Source organism: Gymnoscopelus microlampas (assembly GCF_963454915.1).
Source record: "Gymnoscopelus microlampas genome assembly, chromosome: 24".
NCBI lineage: Eukaryota > Metazoa > Chordata > Actinopteri > Myctophiformes > Myctophidae > Gymnoscopelus > Gymnoscopelus microlampas.
Window position 1 is genome coordinate 20,525,750 of NC_139961.1, and position 27,197 is coordinate 20,552,946.

The following is a 27,197-nucleotide window of genomic DNA, read 5'->3' on the forward strand; positions in this document are numbered from 1 at the left end:
CGGCACACTTGACCTTGACCTTCAAGGCGCACCTGTTTAGAAGCTCTGCCGTAGGAGAAGGTTTTGGAGGAATCAAGTTGGTCCTGTGTTTAAAGTTACTGGCTAATTTACTGTGGTACTTGCCTCCAGACTCAAGTTTCCCTCATAGTCTTACCTGTCAATTGTACAAAACCGATAGCATTCAGGTTGTTATCATGTTTATAATTTACATCATGCTTGTAGATAATCTGAAACTGGTATGATGTCAAATGAACTAGTGCTACCTACTACCCTATGCCTACAGTATAATGACATGTCATGGTTAAAATGATTTTAACCCTTTAACACATCGAGTGCCATAAACGGTCCGGACCGTTTTTCATAATCCAAACGAGGAGTGCCGAAAACGGTCCGGACCGTTTTTGACCCAATTCTATTTGTATACGTGGGGCCCACGTGGGGCGCTAAAACGAAACTTTGGGATCATCCAAGGAGTTTCTGAGAAGGAGAGGCCGGATGTGGCTCCATGTCAAAAATCCTTCCGGTCGGCGTTTCCAATGTTATCTCCTTGACTAAAAGCTTAATATCTCCATTTCTTTTTAACGTGGTGGAAGCGAGCCATTTTCGATCGCCGATCACGCTGCAATGGAGGATCGTGTTGGAAATATTATTGTTCCGGGCGTTAGTCGGGACCCTCCGCCGTCTCGCACGCACGCTCTGTTTACATGCACTTCTGCGTCGGGGTTTCTACTGCACGAAACGTATAACGTAAGTGGATGGAAGAAATGCAGGCACTGAACATTTGTCCAAATGTTTGAATATATAGTATATATATATATATATATATATATATCTTTTTTTTTAAGTGAACATTTTTAACTCAAATCTTTGCTTCTGGGGGTCCCTGGAACAAAATATTTTGGGGGTCGGCGGCCAAATACATATGATTTTGGGGGTTCTTCACATGAAAAAGTTGGAGAACCACTGTAGAAACATGTTTTTCAGAAAACTTAGGATTTAGAATGTAGAATGGGCCTCAGGTGTTAATGGTTTTAATAATTGCTCTCATAAGAATGGCTGTGGCCACTGGCCAGGTTTTTGCTGTTTCTTATTCCTCCCTGGGTACAACTGGTAACGATCATATTGATATAAATCAAACCTCCTTTGGCTCAAACTCAAAATCAACTCAATAAAATTGAAATGTGGTTTGGTGTGTTATAGACTGGCATATCACATTTCATTAACGTAGTACATAAATGCATCTCCCAACCTGTTGGCAGTTCAACTCACACATGCCATATACCAGTTAATTTCCTGAAACGCTACGCCGCAGACTCAAATGTCACTAAATTATCTTATAAATCAATTAAGCAGACAGGTTTGGTGTTGACGGGAGCATTCTAAAATGACAGGATTCTTTATTGCTATTGAACCACAGCCAATGAAAAGAACTGTCACCAAGAAATGCTTTTAATTCCAGTCAAACATTCTTTAAACGTTTTAGAGCCAAGTGTCGTGCATGTGTGTGTTGAGGAAGTTTTAACCCATTAAGACCTGAGGCCGATTCTACAAATGTCTTCTAAAACCGTTTTCTAAAAAATATAGTTTCTATATCAGTAGTGCTCAAACTTTTTTCATGTCAGGGACCACAAAAATTATATGTATTTGGCCCCATCTCAAAATATTTTGTTCCAGGGACCCCCAGAAGCAAAGATTTGACTTAATGTAAATGTACGCTTTAAGAAATATATATTCAAAGATTTGCACAAATTTTAACGATAAAAAAAAAAAAAGCAGATCTACAAGCTCATAGCGCGTCACTTCGTGCCGCGCTATGAGCTTGTAGATCTGCTATTTTTGAATAGCCAAAGTATAAAATGACACGGATGCTTTCCTGCTCCTAATGGGTTAAAGAGAGGTGGGATTGTGATCCAGAATCCAGTCCCTGGATTGATTTCTCTGATCGGTTGACAAAACTTTAATTGCAATTTTAAGCATTTAGCACAGCAGACACTCTTATTCTCATCCAGTGCGAATTATAAAGTGCAAGATCGGAGTAAATGACATGAAACCTAGTCAACGAACGACCGTGTAAATGGTCTCGTAAATAGAGTCACGATGACCTGAGTTTGAATCCGACTCCCGTACTGTCTTGCATGTCTCCCCTCTCTCTGTCTGACTTATTGCTTAAAAATGCTCTATCTCGGCTCCTGTGTACTTTTTTTTACACTATATATTTTTGGCAAAACATGCTATTTTCAACTTGCAACAACTATGGAACGGATTACCGCTACGAGACCCCTGTGTGTGTAATAAGGGGATCACCGTGCGGATAGCATTCACAGAAAATATTCATGATTTTTCAAAGGTTGAATTGACTCGTTTTCGCTGGCAGCAGCGTAACACTATTACTTTGGCAGTTAACACATTGACTGCCATCGGCTAATCTCAGAACGTCCATCGTAGTGCCAAGCAATTTCTTACCTTTTTTGTTTTTTTGATTCCGTCATAGGCCCCGCTAAATCCGTTTAAAATCCGCGTTCATTTGGTTCGACACAAACACGGGACCCGACCGAACAAAACGCTGAAAACCGTGCGGCGATCCGACACTGCATTCTGGAGAACGAGAGGAAAACGCTAAAATGGTGGATGCGGTGAGAAAAACAACAAGCCAGAGATAATGGCGTCCAAAGTTGACCGCTAGACAGGAAACGGAGGCGGGAGAAAAACCGGAAACAGTATTATTTCGTTTCCGGTCCGCCCACTTCGAGACCGGAAGTGCAAAAAAAATCCGGAATCTGCACCTGCACGATTTAACATGGGAAAACTACGGGACTACGGGCTACGGGAACGGCAGTTAACGGTTGGATTTAACGGCCCGTAGGACTACGGGCCTGGCAGTGGATGTGTTAAAGAGTTTTTAAAAAAAAGGCAAACATGAACAAGAAACTACAGAATCTGTCCAATTACAGCTTGTGTGTCTGTCTGTCTGTCTGTCTGTCTGTCTGTGCCATGTGCATGCGTGCAAGAGCGTAGCTCCCAAATATGGATTTGACACGGCGTGCTCCCCCCTGTCGTGTGCCACAAAATGAGTCTGTTAATGGGTTATCTGGCGCCTTCAGCTCTTATAAGCGTTCTGGGAATGTCAGAACTTTTATTACTCAGCTCTCTGAAGAGGATCTGTCTTCAGGAAATAGTTCTGATTCCATCGGAGCATTCTGTAAATGGCCATGGATCCCAGTGGTGTAAACTAACTGAGTACATTTACTTAAGTGCTGTACTTAGGTTTTATTTTGTGGTAATTTCCAATTTCCAGTTTTATACTTTTACTTTTATTCCACTACATCTCAGAGGCAAGTATACTACAATTATTAAAAAACTTTAGCTACTACCACTTCAGCCCTATATACTGTACATTTCGGCCATTTGAAAATAGCCGATCTACAAGCTCACAATGTGTCGCGATGCGTCACATTGTGAGCTTGTAGATCTGCTATTTTTAAATTATTTTTTTTACATTGTAGACATTTGCAACATGTGAAAAACCTGCATAATGAGTACTTTTACTTTTGGTACTTTAAGTATATGTTGATGCCAATACTTTTCTACTTTTACTCAACTAAATGTTGAATTCCGGACTTTTACGATACTTGTAACAGAGTATTTCTACATTGCAGTATTGATACTTTTACTTAAGTAAAACAATTGAGTACTTTTCCCACCACTGGTAAATGGCCATGGACCCAGCTCGGTTCCCCCGCTCAATGCTCCCCAGTGGAATGACATTCCTCGTCGTCCCTTCGTTCCGCCTAAACCGCGCAAACCCGCCATTTCTCAACTTTATGGTATGGCTCAAATTCTTTATGTCCACCACTTTATCAGGCCCTAACGCCACTCCCTAGCTGCAGCAGCGCTGAAACAAACGGGCGTTTCTCCAAAGAACGGCTGACAAGTAGGGAGAGATTATCAGGTCAGGCTCACGGCAGCTGTAAACCTTGGCACATCGATAAAAGCATTACCCCAGATGAGAAATCATATGGTTTACAGTCGCAATGCTTAAAGATTCCCCCTTTTTGTGTGAGAGAGAGTAGGGGTTGCTAACAGTTATGTATTTTATATGGTTAACACTTTAGAATAACTATCCCTTATGAATAGTCAATGAATAGATCATTCACAAACTATTAGTCAGTGAGTTATCGATGACTTGTTGAATGTTTGTTGTTAATAGTTGGTTATCAACTGCAGTGGTGTAAAGTAACTAAGTACATGTTCTCAAGTACTGTACTACAATTTTGAGGATTCTTTTTACTTTACTGGAGTATTTCCAATTGTCAATACTTTTACTTCTACTCCACTACATCTCAGAGGCAAATATTGTACTTTTACTCCACTACAATTATTTGAACACTTTAGTTACTAGTTACTTTGCAGATATAAATGATTACATTATAAAACATACATTAAACAATTTAGCCCTATTTTATACCTAGGCTATTTTCAAACATTGCAGTGCTTTTACTTTTGATACTTTAAGTCAATTTTGAGACCTTTGATACAATGATACTTTTGTACTTTTACTCAAGTCAATTTTGAATTCCAGACCTTAAATTGTAACAGAGTACTTCTATATTGCAGTATTGATACTTTTACTTAAGTAAAACATTTGAGTACTGTTCCCACCACTGCCTGCACCTATAGTACTACAGCCACCCAGCACCCTCCCTGCACCTACAGTGCAAATTATATATATATTTTTCAATTCAAAGGAGCTTTATTGGCATGAGAAAACATACGTTCACATTGCCAAAGCACAATAAAACCCACGTAAGAAAAAATGGGGAAAGTATATACAGTTCGAGGGGATACAGCATTGTGTTAAAAACAGAGATACATTATGTCACATTGCGACGTTATATAAATGTCATATATCGGTACAGATAGTGCAGGTCACTCAATGGTTAGTAGTCCTTAGGGTGGTTGTATTCCATTGGCTATCCTTCTTTTATCGGAACAGTTCACAAATCTTGCTGCTGTGTCTGTGTTCGCCCATTGTTGTATTTCTCCCAGTAGGTATGGGAGTTTTTTTTTGTCGTTGGTCATGTTTTCAAACTCACTTTGGGTGTGTGTAATCTGTGGGAAGTATGTGTCGTTGATGTCTTGGTATAGTGGGCAGGTGGTTAGAAAGTGTAGCTCAGTTTCCACCACATTTTGTGTGCAGTGGGTGCACAGTAGCAGCACTGCTGTGGTAGCACCACAGCAGTGGGTCTTCCCTTGGGAGCGGGGTCTGTCTGTGGCTGTCCTTTCTCTATTGCAAGTACCTAGTCAAGGCTTTCCTTAGTTTTGGGTCATTCACTGTGCTCAGGTATTCTGCCAATGTATATTCTCTATGCCCCCTCTGCACCTACAGTACAGTACTACAACCTCCCAGCACCCTCCCTGTATTCCCAGCACCCTCCCTGTACCTACAGTACACCGTAGTTCTCCAACTTGGACCCCAAATTGCCAAGGACCCCAAATTGATATGTATTTGGCCGCCGACCCCCACCTGAAAATATGTTGTGCCAGAGACCCCCAGAAGCAAACATTTGTGTTAAAAATGTTCGCCTTTAAAATAACAGATCTACAAGTTCATGGTGCGGCACTCAGTGCCGCCCTATGAGCTTGTATATCTGCTATTTTCAAATGGCCAAAGTCTAAATTATGGATAAAGGGGTTAAAATGATTGATTATTAGTTAATTTTGCTGGGGACCCCTGGTACCCCCCAAAGGACCCCTGGCGGTCCCCCGACCCCACTTTGAGAACCAATGACCTACACAGTCCTCCAGTCCTACTTCTAAACATTTCCTAACTATATATGGCCCACAGGACACATTTTAACTCAAAAACATCAGATTATTGAATGGCCACATGCAACTAGTTCGTGAATGAACAATGAACTATTCACAATGGACAATCATTCCAAAGCATTACCTTTATCTGTTTTCATTACTAATTGTTTTGAGCAAACTGTTCATCGTTAAACCTGAGGATGGCGGAGGCAGCTGGCTGTGACATGTGCGATGTCCATTAAGGCTCGTGTTTTTGTCAGCTCAGTTTGAACAGCTTGAAATGTTGATCGTACCTGTTTGCGTTCACCAGTCCACCAGGGAGAGAGCGCGGTCCCACCTCGCAAAGAGAGAGTTCCGTCACCGTTCATTGAAATGTATTATGAACCACTTAGCCATTCCATCAGACTCTGAAATGGAACGTTGGCCTCTCGTGGGGACGTTTAGACTGACATAGGAAGGTTGATGCGATGCAGGCAAACGGAGAGATGTAAAACAGACCGTGTCAATTCTGCTGAGGAACCGACAGTGGTGGAAGAAGTACTTCTATATATATGTTGCTATATCAGTGATGATCAAACTTTTTCATGTCAACGACCCCCAAAATTATATGTATTTGGCCGCCGACCCCCATCTCAATATATTTTGTTCCAGGGACCCACAGAAGATTTCAGTTAAAACTGTACGCTTAAAAATATATATATATATTCAAAGAGTTGCACTCATGTTCATGATTTTTCTAAAATACAAGGTCATGAGCTTGTATATCTGCTATTTTTGCAGACATTACAGATGTTTTCCCAGTTTTAATGGGTTAAAGGACAACTTCACCCATTTTCAACATAATAATAATATTTATTGTCCCCAAGGGGAAAATTGTCTTCACAAGGTCTGTTCGTTAATAACAACAAAAAACAACATAACAACATATCACAAAGACAAAAAAATGAGGTCCCCACTGTACAAATCTTCATATACAGTAGTTGGTCCTCACTAATGCTCATTATAATAATAATAGACTATTTTTTTCTACTCAGTCTGTCTCAGGGAAGGGCTGCGGACAGTTCAGAAACCCGCCTACCAGTGACTTCATCGATGGGTAATCCAAGCTAATAGAAACTATTCCTGGAAAGTTAGCATGCTATAATGGAAGCCATTGTTCTCGCGTTAATACCCGTAGGGTGCCCGGACCTCTAGCAATAATACATAATTCATCTGTATGTATTGTATTAATACAACACATACAACACATACAGTACAGAAGTACAATATTTGGCTCTGAGCTGCAGTAGAGTACAAGTATAAAACAAAACATTTAAATAGTAAAAATTCAAAGTAACTCAAAATTGTACTTAAGTACAGTGGTTCTTTCCACCTCATTCACATGGATGTACTGGCACACGGACAAAGGGCGCACGCACACTTATGCACACTCGCGCGGCTACTTTTCAGATGGAGTAATTCACTATAAATGCATGGGTGCAGGTGCGAGTGCAGCCCTTGCTGGTCTGAAGTGTATTATAAATAAAGGAAATGTGTTACAGATAAGGCATGGCCTAAAGGTTCAGTCCATAAGTATAATCTGAAACGCTTTCTTTGTGACATTGCCCGTGTTTACATTGTGATTTACTGGAAGGCGGAGAATTTTTTCATCCTGGAATTTATTGTTTGAACCCGGCAGAACGGGATGGTTACTGTACGTGATAAAATCATGCATATATAAAGTCCGTAAAAGGTTTTCTTACACTCGTAATGTAAGCAAACCTTTTATTGAATTATGGCGGTTAAGATAATTTAATTTAGCTCTTTCTTTACATCTCTACAAGCCCACACAGACAAATGTACAATGGATGTTTGCTCACGTTGTCCCTTTTAAACCACTTGAACCCTAGCATCCCTTATCTGGGGAGAACAGTCGCCAAAAATAGTAGATCTACAAGCTATGAGCTTGTACATCTGCTATTTTGGATTTTTTTTTTAATCTTGAAAGTGTTGAATAATTTAGAAATGTTCAACACAAATCTTCTCTTCTTGGGCGTCCCTGGCACAACACATTTTCAGATGGGGGACCGCAGCCAAATATATATCATTTTGGGGGTCCATGGCACAACAAAGTTTGAGAACTACTGATTTAGAAGGCATTCATAGAATCGGCCTCAGTTCTTTGTGTCATCACTTCCAATTTCACTTGTTATCCTAACTGAGTATTTTATCCTGATTGGATAAAATTGGTATCCTGACCTGAAAATGCATTGTAGAAGGCATTTGTAGAATCGACCTCAGGTCTCAAAGGGTTAGTTCACCCCCAAAATGACTTTTAGATTCGATTAGTCACCCTAGGGAGACTTGAATTCATGGATATTGTTTTGTTTTTGTCGCATTCCTAAGCCAATAATTTGAAGACCGGCAGCCGTTCAGGTAGGAGACACAACGAGTCTCCTTTGTGTGTCCTACCGGAACTGCTGCCTACCGGTCCGTCCGCTGGTCAACAAATTATTGGCTTAGAAATGCGACAAAAACAAAAAACATATCCATGAATTCAAGTCTCCATGGGGTGACTAATCGATAGGAAAAAAGTACTTTTTTGGGGTGAACTATCCCCCCCCCCCACCCACTCTCACTGAGTGCTCACGTCTTCATAATGAGCGATAGGATTTGACATGAGCAGTGAGCAGTTCGTCAGCGGCAGGGCTTTGAACTCCTTCCATTCCCTGTGTCACCGTCTCCGCTATAGGTTAGACAGAACTTGACCTCTGACCGTCACAAATAAATGAAACGAGAAGGTAGTTATTATCGTCTGTGTCGGGCAGAAACCTTGTATGTCCAGCAGCGTTACTCTTCAGGAAAAAAGGGACCTGTGTTCCAATTTATCCAATGTAGTTATTATTTAGTTCTTGTTAATACTTTTCATTGGTTAAATGTTTATAAAACATGAACCACTTTAACTTTCAAAATGCATCCAAAAATAACGAGTTGAACGAGGAATGTGATTTAAGGCATTGGAAAGTCAAAACCAAGACAAATACCTTATTCTGAGTGTGACCCTCTTTATTTTCTTATTGCAATTTAAATTACTGTAGGTCATTGATTAAAACAAAAACAAAAAAAAGTTACAAGGAGATACAAGGTTTCCAACGAACCGCAACGTTATACAACTTCTCCAGTGCGGTCACCGTTTCAATTAAATTGGCCTCAATTTGACCTCATTACTGTCACAGTTAAATGTGTGTAAATGATCAGTGGTTTCAGCCACAGCGCTAATAACAAACAGATCACATGGTTATGTATTTATTGTACTTTTGTTCCTCTTAAAGCTTGCGAGTTCAATGGTTCTGTAATATAATTGTATAATTGTGTTTTATGTGCCGTAGGAGGAGGAGGAGGAGAAGAAGGGATGGAAGATGACTCCTAGCAGGTTCCTCCCCACCGTCATGGAGGGATCCAAGATCTACAAAGGTAACAACACAGTCCATAACACCAGCTCTGATAATAACAGCTCTACAAAGGTATGTTATAATCTGAGCTTTGTGGGCGTCTCCAAAATAACTAACGGTATGGGTGCAGATAAATTAAATACATCAATACATAACTGTGTGTGTGTGTGTGTGTGTGTGTGTGTGTGTGTGTGTGTGTGAGAGTGATATACAGTAGAGCCCACTACTTGCTACAATTGTATCTAGTAGATTGCAAAACCCGAAACTCCCTGCAATATTGCAACAACAAAGTGTCAGTAGTCTGAAATATGCCAGCCCAGACAGAGCCAGGATGAATGAATGTGTACACCAGGGGTCTTCAACTATTTTCAGTCCAAGGACCCCTCAGCTGAGAGAGAAATGAACCAGGGACCCCCACTACATATTGTATAAAATTGCGTTGCAGCTTAAACTTTTTGTTTACGCATTATCTTTCCCTTGAATATGGTGAAAACAGTTTGCATTCTCTCTTTCTCTCTCTCTCTCTCTCTGAGAGAATGCAAACTAGTCCTATATTGCGCTGATCAATGATCACAGACTTATGACCATTTGAAGTGTTAACCATTGCAGTAGCACTGCGGTAGCTCCCCATATGGGTGCAATTTAGTTTTTTTTGGTTGACTATTCTCATGCCAGACGCCTGAACAGTGTTTGCCTTTCTCTCTCTGTATTTACAGCTACCAAGCAGCTAAGAATTTAGCAGAATTTAGCAGCACATATGTTTAAGATTTCTCAAAAATAGTCAGATCTGCAAGCTCATAGCGCGGCACGAATATGAACTAGTATATCTGCTATTTTTGAATAGCCAAAGAAATCTAAAATGACACAGATGCTTTCCCGGTTTTAATGGTTAAACTCCAGGGTAAACAGTAAACAGCCCTCTTTGTCCTTTGTTCAGGGTTGACTGCAGGTGCGGTGGTCTCAAAAACATAAAGGATAACTGGTGGGAAAAGACTCGCACTCTACAAAAACTTTAAGGAAGACTTTTTTTCATGTGAAAAGTGCAAAAAAGTAGCAAATGTTTCCGCCATAGGATCGTCGTCAGTGCTATATTGTACGATATAAGCACCTTTCACTTTGAGCACTTAGAGCCCTTTATGAGCATGATGATGATAATAAAATAAAAATACATTTACCTAAGGAATCTTTTTTCCACCAGTTTTCCCCTTTGAAGTGTTAACCACTGTAGTAGCACTGCTAGCACCCCATGTGTGCAATTTAGTTTTTTGTGTGTGACCATTCTCCTGCCAGACCCCTAGAACAGTGTTTGTGTCACGTTTGGTGCCGGTGATTGGCGCAACGGGGCACCCATGTGGGACCCTTTTTTTATTCATTTGACCTTTATTTATTCAGGATAAGTCCCATCGAAATACAAGATCTGTGTTACGAGGGAGCCCTGTTAGGTTAGCAGCGGTACAAAAAGTTGCAATTTGCTGCTGCCCCTGGCACAAGTACAATGTGGCAGCAGTGAAACGGGAGGCCTTCAGGGGCCCTGGCAGCAGTAAACTGGGTTGTACAACAACATAGCCCCTGGGGGCCCCTGACAGAGTAAGCTGTGTTGTACAACGTGGTCCCTGGTGTTACTATTCGGTGTGCACGCTGTGGTCCCTGAGGGGCGAACGGCGTTTTCCTAGGGAGTTGAGGGCAAGGGGTGGGTGGGGAGAGAGTCAGAGCACAGAAGTCAAGGCACAGACGGCTGTGTTGTTGACAGACAACGGATGCACGCTTATGAGAAACAACAAAAATAAAACCTGGCGAAACAGTTGCGTGCATTAGCGCAAGATGAGGATAAAGGAAACACTCAGTCTAAATGTCCAGTTTGCTAATTCACTACTACTTTTGTATTTGAAACTTGAAATTTCTCTAAATATTATAAACTTTCACGACCGCCTAAGTACAAATATCATTTCTGAAAAGGCTACTGTAGGCTACTGTGAAGTCGGACTGAATGACTGAAATGTTTTTTTTTGTTTTACTCTCATGGTGTGGGGATTATCTGGCACATGTATATATCTGTTATGAAAGAGAAATTGTATCATGAGAGAAACGGCTATAGTCCTTGGGAAACCATAAACCATAAACCTACGTAGGCCTACATCTAAATGAGTTGCCATATTTTCCTTACAAATTACAAATCCTTATGTATTTCTGGGATGCATAGTAGCTGAAACACCGCCACCTTGCCTTCAACTCCCTAGGAAAACGCAGTTTGCCCCTGAGGGCCCCTGATGTGACTATTGTCATGGCAGACCCCTGATCAGTGTTTGTGCCAAGTTTGGTGCGGATCATAGCAACGGTGCAGTCGGGATGTTATGTTTGTTACGTTCACCTACCGCCCACTGTCGACGCATTTAGGCGGTTTTAATATACTGTTTGATCGCTTGTAAACTAAGACTGGCTTGTTTGTAGTACAGGCTAAGGTTTTTGAAACATGTTTGAAAGGACACAGGAATGTTTGGTACCTCCGACAGTCCGCTGTTGTTTCAACCTCTGCACCCCAGTAATTGTATGTTGCCTCTATAGGCACTGTAATTATCTGTAGATAAGAGCATTAGTTGTAAATGTAATTCTGGCAACTACTGTATATATCTGTATTTGTATAGAAGGGGCTTTTAACTACTTGAACCCTAAATTCTTAGTTTTTTGTTGTCCCTCAGGGGTCTATACTAGCCAGTAGCCACCCTCCTTTTTTCCCTCTACACTTCTCTGAGACGAAAATATCCGATCTACAAGCTCACAATGCTATTTTTGCCAAATGTTCACCCTGGAATAGGGACGCTATGTTGTTCAAATTGCCTTTGGCATTCAACTTAGCTCAGACCACCACAGGGTCAGGTCCGTAGGGGTGGATGGTAGTGGTTTAGTTATAGACCAGATGGCGTTTCCATTTGAGACCCTAATGAGATGTCTGTTTAACTGTTTCATAGAGCTAGGGGTGCTTTTTTGATTGATTGATTTATTGATTGATTGATTGATTGATTGATTGATTGATTGATTGATTGATTTGAATACTCAGAAATGGAAACAGTGCGTGGTACAGTCAGACATTAAAGCTAAAAGGATAACACAAAAAAGTACTGGGAAATGTGTTAGAATTATTTCGTGTTGATTGAAAAAGAAACTTGCTTCACGTTTGTTTGATTCTTTGAAATAGTAATCGATAGAATAATCGCTGATGAAATCATTGACAGTTGCAGCCTCACACACAGTACAGTAGTAGAGCAAGTAACGCTGGTTTCCACCTGGCTGGTCAGCCTGTACTTTTGCTCTGACCGTGCTTCATGTCATTCTGCATATCGTTGGTGTCGGGCAGAAATATGAACGGCAGGTTGAAAGTGGTTATTTCAGTGAACACTGTCGCCAGTTAGAAGTTATTCCAATGAGAGAGTGCATAGGAATGAATATTCAGATCACTGTTTCTCCCCACTTACAGTATAGACCAGGGGTCTTCAACAGGGGGTCCGGGACCCCGAGGGGGTCCTCAGAGTTACTACAGGGGGTCCGCCAAATCTTGGTGTGATATGATTTTGTTTTTTACCTTAACCACTTGAACCCTAGGCATCCCTTTTCTGAGGAGAACTTTAGCCAAAAATAGCAGATCTACTGCGAAGCGTTGTGAGCTTGTAGATCGGCTATTTTTGGCAAAGAGCTATCGGTGAAGGGGGAAAAAAGAGCAGACCAAGTAAACAAAAAAAGTCTGAAAAAATAATCATCTGAAACACAATTTCATACAATATAGAGGGGGTCCCTGCTTCATCTCTCTCTCAGCTAGGGGGTCCTTGGGATGAAAATGTTGAAGACCCTGGTATAGACAGTTGTAGAATTATGTCCCTGGCACAAAACATATTATATATATACAAATGGGGGTCCGTGGACCTAATATGTATCAATTTGGGGGGTCATTGACAGGTAAACGTTTGAGAAACCACTGCTGTAACTCACTTTGACTTTCATCCCGGCGGGCCTATGTGAACAGTCCCCCGTGGATCTAGATGAACAGTCCTGCTGCATAACAAAGCATTCAGGCATCCCACAAATCAAGCCAAACAAACAGACGCTCCGATGGTCCAAACCTCTACCTTCCTGTCTCACAGCGGTCGTCTGGTCCTTAACCCGTTAAAACCGGGAAAGCGTCTGTGTCACTTTCGATTTTAACCACTTTAGCCACTGATTGAAGACTTAATTAACAGTTTGCAAAGACAAGCACAGGGAAGTACAGTTCAATATAAGGTATGTTAAAGGGTTAGTTCACCCCCAAAAAATACTTTTTTTCTAACTATTAGTCACCCCATGGAGACTTGAATGGATTTATTTATTTTTTGTCGCATTTCTAAGCCAATAATTTGATGACCAGCGGACCGGTAGGCAGCGGTTCCGGTAGGAGACACAAAGAAGACTCTTTGTGTCTCCTACCGGAACCGCTGCTGGACATCAAGTTATTGGCTTAGGAATGTGACAAAACAAAACAAATATCCATGAATTCAAGTCTCCATGGGGTGACTAATAGATAGGAAAAAACACATTTTGGGGGTGAACTATCCCTTTAAGAGGATTTTAAACCCAAGAAAACACTATGGCTTGTTACCTTGGCTATTAAAAAATAGCAGATATACAACCTCCAATCTTTGAATATAATATATATAATATATGTTTTAAAGCGAAGATTTTTTACTCAAATCTTTGCTTCTTGGGGTCCCTGGAACAACATATTTTGAGATAGGGGTCGTGGCCAAATACTGGGGTCCTTGACATGAAAAAGTTTGAGAACCACTGATATAGAAACATACGTTTTTCAGAAAACTCGATTTAGAAGACATTTTTTAGAATCGTCCTCAGGTCTTAATGGCTTAACAGAGGAAGGGAGGTATATCGTGGCCCGGGTGTCCTCTGCGTGCTTGTGACCCGTGTTCGAGTCGTGCGGCAAGAGGTCGCGCCCTCTTATGACTCCATCCGCTGGCCTCTCGCCCCCTCGTTGCGGTGCGTGCGGTCCAGGAGGCTCCTTTGGAAGCCCAAACTGTTTGGGTTCTGCTAAGTCAACAGCCATGCTAGGTTGATGGTGCTGTTTTTGTCCCCGTCACTCAGTTTTAGTTGTTTTTGCTTTAGTTTTACAGCCAGCACTCAACCCCTCGCTTCCAGGTGTAATCATTCATTTTGGAAAAGCGGGATTCCTGCTGTCCCCCCACGCACGCAGTCGCATCGGTTCATTCACAAAAACCAGGGGTCTTCAATGTTCTTTTCAGGCCAAAGACCCCTTAGATGAGAGGGAGATGAAGCAGGGATTAAACGTTTTCATATATTTTACAGATAACTTCATAGACTTGTTTGACAGCACTGTCATCAGTGTATGTTGGATTCATGTTAAAGGGATAGTTCACCCCCAAAATTACATTGTTTTCCTATCGATTAGTCACCCCATGGAGACTTGAATTCATGGATATTTTTTTTGTTTTTGTTGCATTCCTAAGCCAATAATTTGATAGGAGACACAAAGAATCTCAGAAGAGATCAACGCTGGAGCAACACGGACATTTTAAGCCTTTTATTATTTAGGTGCAAGTATACATTGACTGACGTTTCGGTCTTTCAACCTTCCTCAGACTGTCCGACTCTTAAAATGTTCGTGTTGCTCCAGCGTTGATCTCTTCTGCATCTGTTGTCCTTATCCCTGTGACGCACCGGACTGGCTGTTTAAGGCTGAGACGCAATGGTAGAATCCCTTTGTACACAAAGAGTCTCCTTTGTGTCTCATACCTGAACCTCTGCCTACGGGTCCGTTGGTCATCAAATTATTGGCTTAGGCAAAAAAATCCATGAATTCAAGTCTCCATGGGGTCACTAATCGATAGGAAAAAAAGGTGAACTATCCCTTTAATGTATATTTTAAGACATTTAACCACTTAAACCGTCAATACCTGGTAAACTTGACCTTTCACTCTGTACTTAGTCTGCTTTTTTCCCCCTCTACACCAAACCTCTTTGCCGAAAATAGCTGCGAAGCGTTGTGAGCTTGATCTGCTCTTTGTGCCTAAAGTTCTCCACAGAATAGGGATGCAAGGGTTCAAGTAGTTAATGTGAAAAAATATATCCTATCACACGAAGATTTGGTGGACCCCCTGTAGTAACTCTGAAGACCCCCTAGGGGTCCCGGACCCCCTGTTGAAGTCCACTGCTGTAGGGAAAACACATTATATGAATGCATCGTTATTCAGCCTCTTCTATAAAGTATAGATGATTGTTTTCTTGTGACCCATTGGATTTGTAAGTAAGTATAATATTGTTCTAGGAATGATATTGTAAGAGAAGGTATCGTTTTGTTTCAGCCGATGTGAAATTCATTATTTTTAACAAGCCTTCAGTTACAATTTAGGCATTTAGCAGACACTCCTATTCAGAGTGACTTGCACAGTGAAAGATCAGAGGAAATTACAACACTAGTCAACAAATTACTTAACTAAGTGGAAATCAAAGCAAAGTCAGTGGTGGCAAAAAGTACTCACATGTTTTACTTAAGTAAAAGTATCAATACTGCAATGTAGAAATACTCTGTTACATTGAAAATTTACTTTAGTAAAAGGACCAAAGTATTGGTATCAAAATGTACTTAAAGTACAAAAAGTACTCATTATGCAGAATGTCCCAATTTTTCAAATTAATAAAAGATAACTAGCCTCTATTGTATTGTGCAAGAAGTACAGACGCTAAGAAATAAGGAGTGCTAGGGAGTGAGCCTGAAGAGGTGTGTTCGTTTTCAGACTTGGACGGAAGATGGGGAGTGAGTCTGCAGTCCTGACTGACAGAGGAAGGTCAGAGGTCATTCCACAGCTTGGGAGTGAGGAGGGAGAAGAGTCTAGGTCTAGGATGCTTGGTGGGTCGGTCAGGGTGTTCTGCCATCGCCCAGCATTTCTTCTGCTTAACACACGGCCCCTGGACTGTGATTTGGAGCAGTGATTCACAACCTGTGAGGGTTTTGCAAGTGGGCCCCCTAATCATGATTTGAACGATAATATAACATTAACATTTCTTTAACCCATTTTTTATTCTACTTAATGTCCTCAGTTTTCTGAAAAACGCATGTTTCTATATCAGTGGTGCTCAAACTTTTTCATGTCAAGAACCCCCAAAATGTATTTGGACACGGACCCCCATTTCAAAATATTTTTGTTCCAGGGACCCCCAGAAGCAAAGATTTGAGTTGCAAATGTTCTCTTTAAAAAATATATATTCAAAGATTTGCAAAAATGTTCAAGCTTTTCAAAAATAGCAGATCTACAAGCTCACGAGTGCCGTGCTATGAGCTTGTATATCTGCTATTTATTTTATAGCCAAAGTATAAAATAATGTTTTTTCCCGGTCTTAATGGGTTAAAACCTTGAAAAAAATCGTTTTCTTTTACCAATAAATAGGAACTTAAAGTATTCTATGTTAGTTCCATTGATCCAAGCTGGAACACAATCGATTGATTGAACATTAAAATAAACATGCTCTGAAAATGCACTTGGCCGAACGCTTTTGAGATTTTCATGTGTGCCCTGATCCAGAAAAGGTTGACAAACCACTGCCAAAGTTGTCAGATGATCCCTGCCGCATGGATGTAATGGTATAATCGAGTAAGGGACTTGTGCAGCTCAGTGGGTAGGGTAATGTAAGGTGTTCCATTTCCTGTACAAGTCTATACTGTACGTAGAGCCTACCAATAGCACTGCCAGCATTACCGGTTAATTTCCCGTATTCCAAATGTATACACTTTTTTAAATAAGAAAAACAAGGAACAAGACACTGTCGCTGAAGAGGGTTAGGAGGAAGATGATGAAGATGAGGAGGGGGAGCCTGCAGACACTAGAGAAGAAGCTGATAAAATCTTATACAATTATTAATAATTGTATTAAAGTGCACACCAATGGCTTATTTTAGCTGTAACTTGGTTAATCTGAATGTTATCAAACAGATCCGCTATCACCTCAGATCAATGGTCCATCTTGTCACTCTCTGGTGACTTGTTGAGGGTTATTTTAATTACAGTATGCCAGCTTGCTGATGGATGGTTAACAAAACAAAACAAGTTAGTAAGTTACTACTGTTATGGAAAATGTAATGTTTAAAAAAAGAAAAAAAAATATATTAAATGCTAAATTATGAGATATTATAAATAAATGTTTTTAACAAAAAAACATTTCAGACCATATTTTATTCTTATTTTATGTAATGAGTGGAAATGGTTCAATGCCAAACCCATTCATCCTCATATGGGATGATTTCAGTCAACCCAGACTAGTTTGGCTCTGAGCAGAGGAGTCAACTTCTCCGTTATGTTCTTCATCATTCCTCTTCCTTCCCCACTACCAAAAACCATGCATTGTTTAGATTTGTAATTTTTGTCTATAACAGACATTGCTGACTTTGCCATCATGCTTATTGATATACCTCCTTTTTAGTCACAAGAGATTTTGAACATGGGGAAAACACTAGACACAGCTTTACAATGGTTTCTATTGGGGCCACAGAGCATGAGGCTCAGACTGGTTTTAAACAAGTCCAATTTAACCCCAATTATTTAAACCACTTACTTGGAAGTGAGAACAAATGTGAAAGTTAAAAGTTGTTACCTGAAATCTCCATTGTTAATGGCCCATTGCTTTGCAGATCTACTCCCTGGGTCAACTTACAGAAATGACCTACCGGAACTTACCGTATTTATGCTTGCACAGTTTTGTTTATAAGTAAGTAGTCATGGGAGCCAACTGTTCCCAAACCGTATGGCCTATAGGTCAGGAGTTTTTAACATAGGCTATGTCCTGTTAGCGTGAGGCAGTGACACGTTGTGGGCTTGTAGATTGGCTATTTTAGAAATGGTTTGAGGGCGCTCTGGTGGTGCAGTGGTAAAGTCCCTGCCCACCTCCACGGAGGTTGTGGGTTTCAATCCACCTTGGTGCATCCGACTTTGTCGGGTGTCTAAGCGAATACAATTGGCCCGTGTTCAGGGGAGGGGGAAGTCGGGCGGGGGAGGATGATGTTGGTCATTGGGGGGCGGCACCTGTCATCAGGGAGTGTTGGGGGGGAGGAGTAGGACGAAGGCCCTACGTCCTCCCGGTGGGGGCTCCTCACTGGCGTGAGTCAGTACGATACAACAGCAGTGACAACACACAAATGTGTGTGGAGAGGAATTAATTGGCATAACGACACAAATTGGGGGGGGAAAGGGGGTAAAACATAATTGGGTTAGGGTTAGGGCATTCAACTTAGCTCAGACCACCACAGGGTCAGGTCCGTAGGGGTGGATGGTAGTGGTTTAGTTATAGACCAGATGGCGTTTCCATTTGAGACCCTAATGAGATGTCTGTTTAACTGTTTCATAGAGCTAGGGGTGCTTTTTTGATTGATTGATTGATTGATTGATTGATTTGAATACTCAGAAATGGAAACAGTGCGTGGTACAGTCAGACATTAAAGCTAAAAGGATAACACAAAAAAGTCCTGGGAAATGTGTTAGAATTATTTCGTGTTGATTGAAAAAGAAACTTGCTTCACGTTTGTTTGATTCTTTGAAAAAGTAATCGATAGAATAATCGCTGATGAAATCATTGACAGTTGCAGCCTCACACACAGTACAGTAGTAGAGCAAGTAACACTGGTTTCCACCTGGCTGCATGGTCAGCCTGTACTTTTGCTCTGACCGTGCTTCATGTCATTCTGCATATCGTTGGTGTCGGGCAGAAATATGAACGGCAGGTTGAAAGTGGTTATTTCAGTGAACACTGTCGCCAGTTTGAAGTTAGTCTAGCCAGCTAGAAGTTATTCCAATGAGAGAGTGCATAGGAATGAATATTCAGATCACTGTTTCTCCCCACTTACAGTATACTGTAGACCAGGGGTCTTCAACAGGGGGTCCGGGACCCCTAGGGGGTCCTCAGAGTTACAGGGGGTCCGCCAAATATTTGTGTGATATGATTTTGTTTTTTACCTTAACCACTTGAACCCGAGGCATCCCTTTTCTGAGGAGAACTTTAGCCAAAAATAGCCGATCTACAAGCTCACAACGCCTCGCGCTGCGAGGCGTTGTGAGCTCGTAGATCGGCTATTTTTGGCAAAGAGCTATCGGTGAAGAGGGAAAAAAGAGCAGACCAAGTAAACAAAAAAAGTCTGAAAAAATAATCATCTGAAACACAATTTCATACATTATAGAGGGGGTCCCTGCTTCATCTCTCTCTCAGCTAGGGGGTCCTTGGGATGAAAATGTTGAAGACCCTGGTATAGACAGTTGTAGAATTATGTCCCTGGCACAAAACATTTACAAATGGGGGTCCGTGGACCTAATATGTATCAATTTGGGGGGTCATTGACAGGTAAACGTTTGAGAAACCACTGCTGTAACTCACTTTGACTTTCATCCCGGCGGGCCTATGTGAACAGTCCCCCGTGGATCTAGATGAACAGTCCTGCTGCGTAACAAAGCATTCAGGCATCCCACAAATCAAGCCAAACAAACAGACGCTCCGATGGTCCAAACCTCTACCTTCCTGTCTCACAGCGGTCGTCTGGTCCTTAACCCGTTAAAACCGGGAAAGCGTCTGTGTCACTTTCGATTTTAACCACTTTAGCCACTGAAGACTTAATTAACAGTTTGCAAAGACAAGCACAGGGAAGTACAGTTCAATATAAGGTCTGTTAAAGGGTTAGTTCACCCCCAAAAAATACTTTTTTTTCTAACTATTAGTCACCCCATGGAGACTTGAATTCATGGATTTATTTATTTTTTGTCGCATTTCTAAGCCAATAATTTGATGACCAGCGGACCGGTAGGCAGCGGTTCCGGAACCGCTGCTGGACATCAAGTTATTGGCTTAGGAATGTGACAAAACAAAACAAATATCCATGAATTCAAGTCTCCATGGGGTGACTAATAGATAGGAAAAAACACATTTTGGGGGTGAACTATCCCTTTAAGGGGATTTTAAACCCAAGAAAACACTATGGCTTGTTACCTTGGCTATAAAAAAATAGCAGATATACAACCTCCAATCTTTGAATATAATATATATAATATATGTTTTAAAGCGAACATTTTTTACTCAAATCTTTGCTTCTTGGGGTCCCTGGAACAACATATTTTGAGATAGGGGTCGTGGCCAAATACTGGGGTCCTTGACATGAAAAAGTTTGAGAACCACTGATATAGAAACATACGTTTTTCAGAAAACTCGATTTAGAAGACATTTTTTAGAATCGTCCTCAGGTCTTAATGGCTTAACAGAGGAAGGGAGGTATATCGTGGCCCGGGTGTCCTCTGCGTGCTTGTGACCCGTGTTCGAGTCGTGCGGCAAGAGGTCGCGCCCTCTTATGACTCCATCCGCTGGCCTCTCGCCCCCTCGTTGTGGTGCGTGCGGTCCAGGAGGCTCCTTTGGAAGCCCAAACTGTTTGGGTTCTGCTAAGTCAACAGCCATGCTAAGTTGATGGTGCTGTTTTTGTCCCCGTCACTCAGTTTTAGTTGTTTTTGCTTTAGTTTTACAGCCAGCACTCAACCCCTCGCTTCCAGGTGTAATCATTCATTTTGGAAAAGCGGGATTCCTGCTGTCCCCCCACGCGCGCAGTCGCATCGGTTCATTCACAAAAACCAGGGGTCTTCAATGTTCTTTTCAGGCCAAAGACCCCTTAGATGAGAGGGAGATGAAGCAGGGATTAAACGTTTTCATATATTTTACAGATAACTTCATAGACTTGTTTGACAGCACTGTCATCAGTGTATGTTGGATTCATGTTAAAGGGATAGTTCACCCCCAAAATTACATTGTTTTCCTATCGATTAGTCACCCCATGGAGACTTGAATTCATGGATATTTTTTTTTTTTTTGTTGCATTCCTAAGCCAATAATTTGATAGGAGACACAAAGAATCTCAGAAGAGATCAACGCTGGAGCAACACGGACATTTTAAGCCTTTTATTATTTAGGTGCAAGTATACATTGACTGACGTTTCGGTCTTTCAACCATCCTCAGACTGTCCGACTCTGAAAATGTTCGTGTTGCTCCACCGTTGATCTCTGTTGTCCTTATCCCTGTGACGCACCGGACTGGCCGTTTAAGGCTGAGACGCAATGGTAGAATCCCTTTGTACACAAAGAGTCTCCTTTGTGTCTCATACCTGAACCCGCTGCCTACGGGTCCATTATTGGCTTAGGCAAAAAAATCCATGAATTCAAGTCTCCATGGGGTCACTAATCGATAGGAAAAAAAGGTGAACTATCCCTTTAATGTATATTTTAAGACATTTAACCACTTAAACCGTCAATACCTGGTAAACTTGACCTTTCACTCTGTACTTAGTCTGCTTTTTTCCCCCTCTACACCCAACCTCTTTGCCGAAAATAGCTGCGAGGCGTTGTGAGCTTGATCTGCTCTTTGTGCCTAAAGTTCTCCACAGAATAGGGATGCAAGGGTTCAAGTAGTTAATGTGAAAAAATATATCCTATCACACGAAGATTTGGTGGACCCCCTGTAGTAACTCTGAAGACCCCCTAGGGGTCCCGGACCCCCTGTTGAAGTCCACTGCTGTAGGGAAAACACATTATATGAATGCATCGTTATTCAGCCTCTTCTATAAAGTATAGATGATTGTTTTCTTGTGACCCATTGGATTTGTAAGTAAGTATAATATTTAGGGTTGTCCGATATTGGCTTTTTTACCGATAACCTTCTTCTTCTTCGTGTCCGGCCATCTTCTATATCTCGTCTTTCCAGTGGTTGGCGCAGGCTAGTGCAGCGGAATTTGGTTCGGCCAGGTCAGCTCCAGTACATTGTGGAGCGTAGCTACAGCTCATGATGTGGTCCATGGTTTGTGGTTCACCGCACACGCATGCATCAGAAGATGTTAATGTCCATTTCTTCATGGATGCCTTGCAGCGTCCTTCGCCGACCCGCAGACGGTTCAGGGTTTTCCAGACAGTCCAAGGTTGGTCATGGCCAGTAGCGAGACATTCATCTGGGGTGATGCCTCTCTCGGTCCACTGGGTTGTCTGGCTGCCCAGGTTGTCCCATTGGTTGTGCCACTCAGTAATCCTGGCAGCAGGTGGTGTGGTCTCCAGTTCTGCTGTGGCATCCAGGAAGCTGCTCCTGGACTTGAGTCGTTTCTGGGGGGCGGTGTGTTCATGGAGTAAATGCCGGTTGTCATTGGCCTGCTTTGTGCGCTCGGCTTTAGCGATGACGGCTCTGCGGATGCCAGGGGGGGCGATGCCAGAGAGGGCGTAGAGGCAGGGTATGGGGGTTGTTTTGATGCACCCAGTAACTATCCTGCAGGTCTCGTTGAGGATAGGGTCTATTTTGCAAGCGTGGCTTGATTTGTACCATGCTGGGCAGGCGTATTCGGCGGTGGAAAAGCACAGGGCTAGTGCCGTTGTACGCAGCGTACTTGGGTGAGCTCCCCACTTTGAGTTGGTGAGTTGACGCAGAAGATTGTTCCTTGTGGACACTTTAGCTCTCGTCTTCTGGATGTGCTCCTTGTAGCTGAGGGTACGGTCAAGGGTTACTCCCAGGTAGACTGGGTGCTGATGGTTTTCGAGCCTTATTCCGTCCCAGGTTACGTTGAGCTCCTGTTTCGCCTCCCTGTTTTTAAGGTGGAAACTGCAGATTTGGGTCTTCCCTGGGTTTGGACGCAGGTGGTTTTCAAGATAGTATACGGACATATCTGAGAGTCCTCGTTCCAAGGTTGACTCAACTTCTGGGAAGGTATGCTGCTGCGTTGTCATGGCTAGGTCGTCTGCATAGATAAACCTGCTGCATCCTTCTGGTAGGGGCTGGTCGTTGGTGTAGACATTGAAGAGGAGAGGTGCCAAGACGCTGCCCTGCGGCAGCCCGTTGTTCTGGTGGAACCATCTGCTTTTTTTATTGTTGAGTGTGACATAGAACATCCGGTTGCTCAGAAGAAAGCGTATTACGTTGCACAGTTTGGCATCCGCTGTCATGTCGAAGAGTTTTTTGATCAGCAGCCTGTGTTGGACGGTGTCGTAAGCTGCCGACAGGTCAACAAAGGCAACACCTGTTATCAGCTTCTTCTGGTAGCCGTCCTCGATGTATTGGGTGAGGTTTAGCAGTTGGCTTGTGCATGATTTTCCAGGTCTAAACCCTGCTTGGTCCTTGATTAGCTCAGCGTCTATCTGGGGGGATAGTCGGCTAAGGAGTAGTCTCTCGAACAGCTTATAGGTGATACAGAGTAGGGAGATGGGCCGGTAGCTTTTGGGGAGGTTGGGGTCTTTCCCAGGTTTTAGGAGAGCAATGATGCTGGCTTTCCTCCAGATCGTTGGTATGCGCTGGGTTTGGAGGCAGGTGTTGAACATGTCCTTAAGCCATTGTTTGGCGACTGGGCCTAGGTGAGTGATCATCTCGGTCAGTATGTCATCAGGACCTGCAGCTTTGCCCAGCTTCATGGTGCTTAATCCTGCTTCAAACTCCTCAGATGTGAAGGGCTTGGTCAGTATAGACATGTTCTGCTGACTGCCCGGGATGATGGTGAGAAGGTGTTGACCTTTGGCCCTGCGCCTTTCTGCTCGTCTCCCGTTGGCCACCAGTTGGCTCCCAACCTGGTTTGGTGTTACTTCGGATACAGCAGGTGGAGTGATCTTATCACCGTTTAGTTTCCGGATAGTAGACCAGGCTTTTTTGCTGTTCTGAGTCATGTTGATGTTTTCTACAAGGTCCTGCCAGGCTTTCCGCCTCTCCTTCCCTAGGGATTCCATGAGTGCATCACTTAGTTCACTGGTGTTGTCTGAGAAAGGGTCCTTTAGGAACTCCGTTTCATAGCACTCCAGCAGCTGTGATGACTCTTCTGTGAGGCCTGCGATGTACTCTTTTCGACATCCGCGTGGAATGTGTGCACAAGCAGTCTTCTTTACGGCCTGAACAAATATGGTGTATTTGTCAGGTGTGGGTTCGATGTCCGTAAGAGCTTTTTCCATTCCTTCGCTGTAGTCATCCCATTTAGCCTTCGTGAGGTTGAAACGACGTCGAAAGGGGACTTCCAACTTCATTATGGCAGGTTTGATCGTGACTGAGATTGGTCGATGTTGTGACTTGGGGAGCGGTTTCAGCACCGTTTTCTCAGTCAGATGAGCTAGTCTCTGGCTGACGAAACACAGGTCAGGGTTGTAGCCTCTTCTCCAGCGACAGCTGTTGAAAGACTTGGGGAGTTTAGAGTTGTGAATAAGCTCCAGTTGCAGGCCTGTATTTTCCATCCAGCTTTCGACTAGTTCGCCATCGCTGTTGGTTGAGTCATATCCCCACATTGTGTGATGGGAATTAAAATCCCCGATCACCACGGCATGTTTCTTCCTGCATTTGTGTGGTAATTCAGGCCATTCGAAGGGGCTGGCAGGTGGTTTATACAGCGAAGTAATAGAGATCTCTGGCAAGCATATCGTAACAGTCTCTATGTTGGTGTCTGAGCTGTTAACGTGAATGTCCCTGACGTCCAGCAGGGGCTTCACAAACATGGCTGATCCGTACTTGGGGTGACGGATCTCAGCTACCAGTTTCATCCCTGGTAGTATTGGCCGGTTGCTCGTCTGACCCAGGTGGGTCTCCTGCATGCAGACGATGTCGCTTCCATTACAACTAGCTGCTAGCACATCAGCCTTCGTTCTGGTGTAGCCCTCAACATTTATTGAGGTTACTACTAGTAGCGCCGGCATCGTGGCTAGGAAAAACTTGACTGTCGTTGACGGTCAGTGGTTGCAGAATTGGCTACTTCAAGTCAGTCGCTGTCATACAGTTTCTGTCTTTAGCATTGCCCAGGGTGCGCCACGGGGAGGCTTCTGCATGCACCCCACCGATAACCGATATATCGGTGGGGTGCATGCAGATACCGATAACCGATATACCGATATTGTCCAACTCTTAATTACCGATACCGATATCAACCGATACCGATATATGCGTGGATTATTGTGATTAGGGTAAGCTCAAATTTCATATCACACACACCATATACAGTAAGAACTCCTGTAACTTATTTATAAAGCAAAAAAAAACAAAACAAAAAAAAACATTTTTTTTTTTCAAAAACCGATACCGATATTTTCCCGATATCAATTTTTATGCTAATATCGGCCGATAATATCGGGAGGCCGATAATATCGGACATCCCTATATTGTTCTAGGAATGATATTGTAAGAGAAGGTATCGTTTTGTTTCAGCCGATGTGAAATTCATTATTTTGAACAAGCCTTCAGTTACAATTTAGGCATTTAGCAGACACTCCTATTCAGAGTGACTTACACAGTGAAAGATCAGAGGAAATTACATCACTAGTCAACAAATTACTTAAGTAAGTGGAAATAAAAGCAAAGTCAGTGGTGGCAAAAAGTACTCACATGTTTTACTTAAGTAAAAGTATCAATACTGCAATGTAGAAATACTCTGTTACATTGAAAATTTACTTTAGTAAAAGGACCAAAGTATTGGTATCAAAATGTACTTAAAGTACAAAAAGTAAAAGTACTCATTATGCAGAATGTCCCAATTTTTCAAATGTATAAAATGAATAAAAGATAACTAGCCTCTATTGTATTGTGCAAGAAGTACAGACGCTAAGAAATAAGGAGTGCTAGGGAGTGAGCCTGAAGAGGTGTGTTAGTTTTCAGACTTGGACGGAAGATGGGGAGTGAGTCTGTAGTCCTGACTGACAGAGGAAGGTCAGAGGTCATTCCACAGCTTGGGAGTGAGGAGGGAGGAGGGAGAAGAGTCTAGGATGCTTGGTGGGTCGGTCAGGGTGTTCTGCCATTGCCCAGCATTTCTTCTGCTTAACACACGGCCCCTGTACTGTGATTTGGAGCAGTGATTCACAACCTGTGAGGGTATTGCAAGTGGGCCCCCTAATCATGATTTGAACGATAATATAACATTAACATTTCCTTAACCCATTTTCTATTCTACTTAATGTCCTCTAAATCCTAACAGTTTTCTGAAAAACGCATGTTTCTATATCAGTGGTGCTCAAACTTTTTCATGTCAAGAACCCCCAAAATGTATTTGGACACGGACCCCCATCTCAAAATAATTTTGTTCCAGGGACCCCCAGAAGCAAAGATTTGAGTTGCAAATGTTCTCTTTAAAAAATATATATTCAAAGATTTGCAAAAATGTTCAAGCTTTTCAAAAATAGCAGATCTACAAGCTCACGAGTGCCGTGCTATGAGCTTGTATATCTGCTATTTATTTTATAGCCAAAGTATAAAATAATGTTTTTTCCCGGTCTTAATGGGTTAAAACATTGAAAAAAATCGTTTTCTTTTACCAATAAATAGGAACTTAAAGTATTCTATGTTAGTTCCATTGATCCAAGCTGGAACACAATCGATTGATTGAACATTAAAATAAACATGCTCTGATCCTCTGAAAATGCACTTGGCCGAACGCTTTTGAGATTTTCATGTGTGCCCTGATCCAGAAAAGGTTGACAAACCACTGATTTAAAGAAATCTAATGAGAACCGAAGTTGTCAGATGATCCCTGCCGCATGGATGTAATGGTATAATCGAGTAAGGGACTTGTGCAGCTCAGTGGGTAGGGTAATGTTAGGTGTTCCATTTCCTGTACAAGTCTATACTGTACGTAGAGCCTACCAATAGCACTGCCAGCATTACCGGTTAATTTCCCGTATTCCAAAGTGTATACACTTTTTTAAATAAGAAAAACAAGGAACAAGACACTGTCGCTGACGCTGAAGAGGGTTAGGAGGAAGATGATGAAGATGAGGAGGGGGAGCCTGCAGACACTAGAGAAGAAGCTGATAAAAATCTTATACAATTATTAATAATTGTATTAAAGTGCACACCAATGGCTTATTTTAGCTGTAACTTGGTTAATCTGAATGTTATCAAACAGATCCGCTATCACCTCAGATCAATGGTCCATCTTGTCACTCTCTGGTGACT

The 27,197-nt window shown here is 42.2% G+C and overlaps 1 protein-coding gene across 1 annotated transcript in view; it reads left to right on the forward strand.

The window, feature by feature from the left end:
• drc11 (dynein regulatory complex subunit 11) overlaps positions 1-27,197 on the forward strand; it is a gene marked incomplete at its 5' end in the record, with an annotated part of 126,913 nt that overhangs the window by 32,925 nt on the left and 66,791 nt on the right. Inside the window, one exon of the mRNA XM_084050916.1 lies at positions 9,177-9,261. Coding sequence (XP_083907042.1) covers positions 9,177-9,261 — 85 coding nt within the window. The remainder of the gene's footprint in view (positions 1-9,176; positions 9,262-27,197) is intronic.